The sequence below is a fragment of the Ascaphus truei genome, unplaced genomic scaffold (genome assembly GCF_040206685.1).
Source record: "Ascaphus truei isolate aAscTru1 unplaced genomic scaffold, aAscTru1.hap1 HAP1_SCAFFOLD_392, whole genome shotgun sequence".
NCBI lineage: Eukaryota > Metazoa > Chordata > Amphibia > Anura > Ascaphidae > Ascaphus > Ascaphus truei.
In genome coordinates this window covers 76,572-83,568 of record NW_027456722.1, presented here as the reverse complement: position 1 = coordinate 83,568, position 6,997 = coordinate 76,572, and the positions used below count along the sequence as shown (strand labels likewise).

Genomic DNA, 6,997 nt, shown 5'->3' with positions numbered 1-6,997 from the left:
CATTTATTAAATGAGATGAGAGACGCGGTGAGAGAAACACTTGTCTGACAAACATTCTCAGGGAGAAGCAGGAATATGTTATTCTGCATCATACAATTCTTATATTATAAAGCATTTCCATTTACTGACACAGCACAAACATATATATGTAATGGGTATACGCTGCTATATTACTTCTATACGCTCGCTCCCAGAACAGGAACTAAACACAGATTAACGCAATCAGATATCCCAGTGTGTCCTGTCTGTGTCCCCCTGCAGTGGGAGGGACAGATGTGAGGGGCTGTGGGTCCTGTCTGTGTCCCCCTGCAGTGGGAGGGACAGATGTGAGGGGCTGTGTGTCCTGTGTCCCCCTGCAGTGGGAGGGACAGATGTGAGGGGCTGTGTGTCCTTTCTGTGTCCCCCTGCAGTGGGAGGGACAGATGTGAGGGGCTGTGGGTCCTGTCTGTGTCCCCCTGCAGTGGGAGGGACAGATGTGAGGGGCTGTGGGTCCTGTGTCCCCCTGCAGTGGGAGGGACAGATGTGAGGGGCTGTGTGTCCTTTCTGTGTCCCCCTGCAGTGGGAGGGACAGATGTAAGGGGCTGTGTGTCCCCCTGCAGTGTGAGGGACAGATTTGAGGGGCTGTGTGTCCTGTCTGTGTCCCCCTGCAGTGGGAGGGACATATGTGAGGGGCTGTGTGTCCTGTCTATGTCCCCCTGCAGTGGGAGGGACAGATGTGAGGGGCTGTGTGTCCTGTCTGTGTCCCCCTGCAGTGGGAGGGACAGATGTGAGGGGCTGTGTGTCCTGTCTGTGTCTCCCTGCAGTGGGAGAGACAGATGTGAGGGGCTGTGGGTCCTGTGTCACCCTGCTGTGGGAGGGACAGATGTGAGGGGCTGTGTGTCCTGGGTCCCCCTGCAATGGGAGGGACAGATGTGAGGGGCTGTGGGTCCTGTCTGTGTCACCCTGCAGTGGGAGGGACAGATGTGAGGAGCCATGTGTCCTGTCTGTGTCCTCCTGCAGTGGGAGGGACAGATGTGAGGGGCTGTGTGTCCTGTCTGTGTCCCCCTGCAGTGGGAGGGACAGATGTGAGGGGCTGTGGGTCCTGTGTCTCCCTGCAGTGGGAGGGACAGATGTGAGGGGCTGTGGGTCCTGTCTGTGCCCCCCTGCAGTGGGAGGGACAGATGTGAGGGGCTGTGGGTCCTGTCTGTGTCACCCTGCAGTGGGAGGGACAGATGTGAGGGGCTGTGTGTCCTGCCTGTGTCACCCTGCAGTGGGAGGGACAGATGTGAGGGGCCGTGGGTCCTGTCTGTGTCCCCCTGCAGTGGGAGGGACAGATGTGAGGGGCTGTGTGTCCTGTCTGTGTCCCCCTGCAGTGGGAGGGACAGATGTGAGGGGCTGTGTGTCCTGTCTGTGTCCCCCTGCAGTGGGAGGGACAGATGTGAGGGGCTGTGTGTCCTGTCTGTGTCTCCCTGCAGTGGCAGGGACAGATTTGAGGGTCTGTGGGTCCTGTCTGTGTCACCCTGCAGTGGGAGGGACAGATGTGAGGGGCTGTGGGTCCTGCCTGTGTCCCCCTGCAGTGGGAGGGACAGATGTGAGGGGCTGTGGGTCCTGTCTGTGTCCCCCTGCAGTGGGAGGGACAGATGTGAGGGGCTGTGGGTCCTGTCTGTGTCACCCTGCAGTGGGAGGGACAGATGTGAGGGGCTGTGGGTCCTGTCTGTGTCCCCCTGCAGTGGGAGGGACAGATGTGAGGGGCTGTGGGTCCTGTCTGTGTGTGCAATCACCCCACACGTCTGCCTGTGATGTCTCTCCCACTTACTCACCCTCTGTCTCTTTCTCCACAACTGCACTGATTGAGATTGGCCGTCTCTTGTCATGTGGTCTCTTTCGCCTGCAGGGGCTTCTGGGAGTTGTAGTCCTGCTTCTCTTCCGTTACAATTTTATTTACAGACGTGAACTACAAGTCCCAGAATCCCGTGTAAAACTGTGACATCATAATGATTTAACCAATCAATGCGCAGATCTGTAGTAACCACAACCCTCCCCCTCCCCCACAAGGCTGCAGCAAGGCCCCGCCCCATAGTAAGGCAATGAGAGCCAATAAGAGCCAAGGCCCGCCCCGCAGTCAGCCAATGGGATAGCTTGAGAGCCAATGAGAGCCAATGAGAGCGCACACAGACCCACAAACACAATATATACTATATCTATGGGTTCCCCTGCTGGGCCGGGATCAGTACTCCTAGCTCCTGATTCTGACCCAGCCATTACCACATACAGCGAACGCAGCATGAACAGGCTCAGTGAAGGTGGCAGTGATGGTGTGTAAGTGTCTGATCGGGTCACACAGCTGATAAAAGGACAGCCGCCCAGCCTCATAGTCCAGGTATATTCCTAATCTCTGCACGGGAGACTCGGGATATATCTGTGTACTTATTGTGTCATGTATCACTGCATGATTATTATCCCACGTGTAAAAACACCAGGACTTCTTATTATTTCCTATGCAGGACTGACATCCTTTCCTTACTATACTGGGATAGGAAATCCCTACCCCCCTGCGCCCTGAGTCACTGATCTCCACCTCCCAGTAATGTTGTCCTGAGGAAAAACTCCTGCTGCTTAAAACCTGATAATAAAACACAAATCTCTCTGGTGTATCCGGGCGTAACTGCTTTCTTACTGAGCAGGATGCAGTTTTCAGGTCACCTGATACAGATACATTATTAGCCGCTGTATTTACATCCAGTAATATGCCTGAATCTCCCTGCACATAGAACCCGCTCTTTGCTTTTAGATCAGTCGCAATATCAGCTAATCTCTGTAAGGTCAGTGGGATCAGAACCTCATACAAATCCCCTACAGCAGGGACCTTATTACCCTCTCTCTCTCTGTCCTCATTACCTCCCTCCTCAGCATCACATAAGTCAGCATTGTCTGATTCCCGTCCCTGTAAGACAGTTAATGGATCAGTGGTGTTGCACAGCTCCTCAATGTGAAGCATCTTCCTGGACAGCTCGTCCTTCTTTATTTCCAGCTGCTGGATTAGATCAGAGACTCGGAGAGAAACCTGCTCTTCCCACCTGGTGATCTCACTCAGGACTCGCTTCTCTAGGACTTCCAGCCGTTCCCTGATGTCCCTAATCAGGGCAGTGACTCGGGCTGTCTCTCCAGCTGCTTTCTCTTGTGCTTCTCTCCTGCGTTCCTGCAGACTCTGGGCTCTTTTCTCAGTCTCCTCTCTCACTGAGGTCAGTTTCTCCAGAACATGTCTCAGTTTCTCCTTCTTCTTCTCAGAGGCCTCATTCAGCGACTCCACCTGGTGTCCCCTGTGCTCCCCAAACACCCAGCAGGACACGCAGATACAGGCAGCATCCTCAGTGCAGTAACACTCCAAGAGCTTCTTGTGGACGGGACATTTCCTGGTCTTTAAGGAGGTGGTTGGCACAGTTAAGACGTGTTCCTCTGACTTGCTGTGTCTCTCTAGGTGAATATCACACAGGGAGGCGTCACAATGCAGACATGTTTTAGCAGCGGGTACAGAGGAGTCACAGTAAGTGCAGAAGATCACAGCCTCCTCCTGCTCCGGCTGAGTAGAAAGGAAACGCTCCGCTATGTTACACAGCTTCAGGTTCCTCTGCAGTGCAGGACGCTCCCGAAACCTTTTTCTGCATTCAGGACAGGTATAAAGCCCAGATCCCCCCTGGGAATCCCACACACTCCCAATACAGCCCTGGCAGAAGTTATGCCCACATCTCAGCATTACAGGCTGGGTATAAGTGCTCAGGCAGATGGGGCAGGTTAGCTCCTCTCTCAGACCAGCAGACGCCATGCTTGGAAGCAGCAACAGGAAACGAAACTTACATTCTCCTCTCTCTCATATAACCAGTGGGGCGTTCCCCTTCTCAGCACACAGGGGCGGGAGTTTGTTACTCAGACTATTAACCCTGTAAGTTCCTGGCTGCAGTATCCACTATGAGGAATACGAGTAGTTAAAAGAATATGCAGCATGTTACCTATCTGTGCTCACATGAGGCGTTTGGGGACATGTGACAGGTGTTGCACTTCAGGGGTTAGGTATCCTTTTAAGTCAGCTGTGTGTTATACACCTCAGCATGTTCCTGCAGTACATGGGGACCCAGTAACACATAAGACGAGCATTGAGAGGAACATACGTAATAAATTCTATACCAGACTATATACCCGTGAGCGTATAATACCCCCGTCTGTCTCTACATGAGTCATCGGAACAGAGAATTTAGGTATTGTTACCAAAGCAGGAACAGGACCTAAGAGCCCCTTACAGCGCCCCCTCCTGTGGTCAAAGTATGTGTCAGGTGTAACAGGACTGGTTCAGGGACAGAACCTATTGTAGACCAAACAAGTAAGCATATTAATGGCCCCTCATTTATTGACTAGGAATATTGGATTATTAAAACACTTTATTACTGTATAAGTAATAAGTAGAATAAGTGGGGCTGAATAGGCACATATATACTGTATATACACAGTAACACACTAAGCACACTGCGGGCACACAGCAGGGGGCTCTCAGATATGGCGCCCGGTATAACGTACTGAATCTCGGGGGTACAGGTCCCTGGGAATAGTATGAGCGGGCGATGTGCATATCACAGGGATTGGGGTATAGGGGTTATTGGCATTATATTCCCTTTGCCCCCACTGGGTAATACATCTGTACCCCCCTATATGCCACCTAAACTGATGGCTGCTGGTGCCGCGCCCGCAGATAATGCCGCTAATTGTAAGTAATAAGTTGCTTACGTGACGTTACAATGAAGCTGCCCCCGTGTGTCTCACGCGGGGTTAATAAGTATTGATGCCTGTGTGTGTTTGGGCAAACCAGGACCGCCAACAGAAATTATGGGGCCCAGGACAAATGAAAGGAGCAGGGGACCCCCCCCCCCCCCGAACCCATAGCGCACCTACCACGGAGAAATGTTTTTTAGCGCGAAACGTTTACTTATCTGTTTTTCTTATTCACACAATGGATGAATCAGACCGCGCTGCGCAGTGATTACGCGCTGTGTAAATTAGATGCGCAGGTGCAAAAGGGGTGAATATTATAGTACCCAGAACCCAAAGAAGGGCCCACAGAACCCCACTGATCGCACGCATTGCTATATTCACAGAACTATTGCCTGATAAACACCGGCCAGGTTTGCACGCGTGTCTGTGTTAGGTATGTACAGATATCCTGTTACACGCATGTAACCACACCATGGTAACGTGAGGAACCGCTTGCTATACTGCGTACCCACTGCAAACCCAGCTGCCCCACGGAGGGTAATTAGGCTGTAGAGATTATGCATTAACATTGTAGCAGTATATCTGTATATACCTAACACAGACAAGGCTGCAAACCTAGAAGGTGTTTATGGGTGCATGGTAACCTTATATTGTAGTGCAAAGGGTTAATAATTGCTACACAGGTTGCATTGTGGTTCCAGATATATGATATAGGTGTCACAGTGTCGCTGCTCTCTGTGGATCAGCAATAGGCGCACACACAGCACGCTGCTCCTCGCTTTACCAATTATGGCTACACTTGGATACAGTATATCTATATATATATAATCCCAGCAGCGCCTGTGTAGAAGAAGCAGAGGTCCCAAAATGGGGCCGTCGCGCCCATAATGGCCCGTGCCTCCAGGGGGTACTTAACGCGCCTTCCTTTCCTTCCCCCCACCACGAGGCTGGGTAGATTTGCGCGCGAATCAACAAGGGGAGGGGCTAATGGGGCGGGCTATTTAAACCCTGCGCTTGCAAGAGCTGCTCACTGACTCTGTTTCCTTCTCTCCCTGCAGGTACCTGTGAGCGTGTTCCCCGACCGACCGCAGCATGGATCCAGCAGCACGAGGCCGACGAGCAGCATCCAGGCTCCTGCACCCGACCGCAGGACATCCCGTCCGGCGGCCCCACGGAGGCAGTGGCCCGAGCAGGGAGCACAGCAGCAGCCGCAGCCCTCTCCCAGCCGGGGAAGGAAGCTCCGCCCCCCAGCCTCACTCCCAGCTCCTCTCCCAGCTGGAGAAGGAAGCAGGCTGCCCGGCAGGCCAGCACCGCCCCCCAGCCTCACTCCCAGCCCCGCCCCCCAGCTCCTCTCCCAGCCGGAGAGGTAGAGAAGCAGCCCGGCAGGCCGGCACCGACCCTGATACCCTCTCCCCATGCTGCCCTGATACCCTCTTCCCATGCTGTCCTGAAACCCTCTCCCTATGCTGCACTGATCCCCTCTCCCCATGCTGCACTGATCCCCCCTCCCCATGCTGCACTGATCCCGTTCTCCCCATGCTGCACTGATCCCCCCTCCCCATGCTGCCCTGTTCACCCCTCCCGCTACACAGTACATCCCCCCCATGCTACCCACACCATCCCCTCTCCTGCTGACCAGACCACCCCCCCCCCATGGCTGTGCCGAGCCAACCCACCGCCGCCGTGTTCATGGCGCCTTACCCCCACGTGCCTTACCGCCACGCGCCCTACGCCCACGCGTCCCAAGCCCCCCCGTACACACCGGCACATTACACGCACTACGCCCCTGCGCCGTATGCACCTGCCCCCTACGCACCATACCCACCGGCGCCGCTAGCACAGGCACCCGCACAACATGCCCCCGCGCCTTATGCGCCGGCACCAGCCTGGGATCCAGCAGCGGCAGTCCCACTGCCCCTGGCTGCGGGGTGCCCCCCAGTGTCCCGGGCCCCTCCCCCGGTGGATGCGCCGGCGCTGGGAATATATATATATATATATATATATATATATATATATGTAGCGGTCATGTAAAATGGCTACAGTCATCTCTCCTGCTGACAGTAAGGCCTGGTAAGTTGTGGGCATGCCAGCAGTAATTATGGAGGTTTTCCCTCACACCCTGGTGAGGTGCCCTGTGTAAGGATGGGAGTGGTCACAGACTCTGACTGGTTGGTGATGTCAGAGTTGTGTCAGCCCCCAGAGTGTACATAAGGCACAGCACTGTGTCTAAGAGTTAGTTCTGTCAGGAGTTCTGCTA

General features: G+C 54.1%; 1 protein-coding gene across 1 annotated transcript; it reads right to left on the bottom strand.

Annotated features, from left to right (window-relative positions):
* Nucleotides 1-1,187: 1,187 nt before the first annotated feature.
* On the bottom strand, nucleotides 1,188-3,834 carry LOC142483914 (E3 ubiquitin/ISG15 ligase TRIM25-like). The gene has a single exon (XM_075583835.1). The coding sequence runs from the start codon at nucleotides 3,800-3,802 to the stop codon at nucleotides 2,216-2,218; it is 1,587 nt and encodes a 528-aa protein (XP_075439950.1). The 5' UTR covers nucleotides 3,803-3,834; the 3' UTR covers nucleotides 1,188-2,215.
* Nucleotides 3,835-6,997: the final 3,163 nt, after the last annotated feature.

Bases quoted from the DNA above. Each gene is read 5' to 3' on its own strand.
- LOC142483914 (XM_075583835.1), bottom strand. From the start codon at position 3,802: ATGGCGTCTGCTGGTCTGAGAGAGGAGCTAACCTGCCCCATCTGCCTG.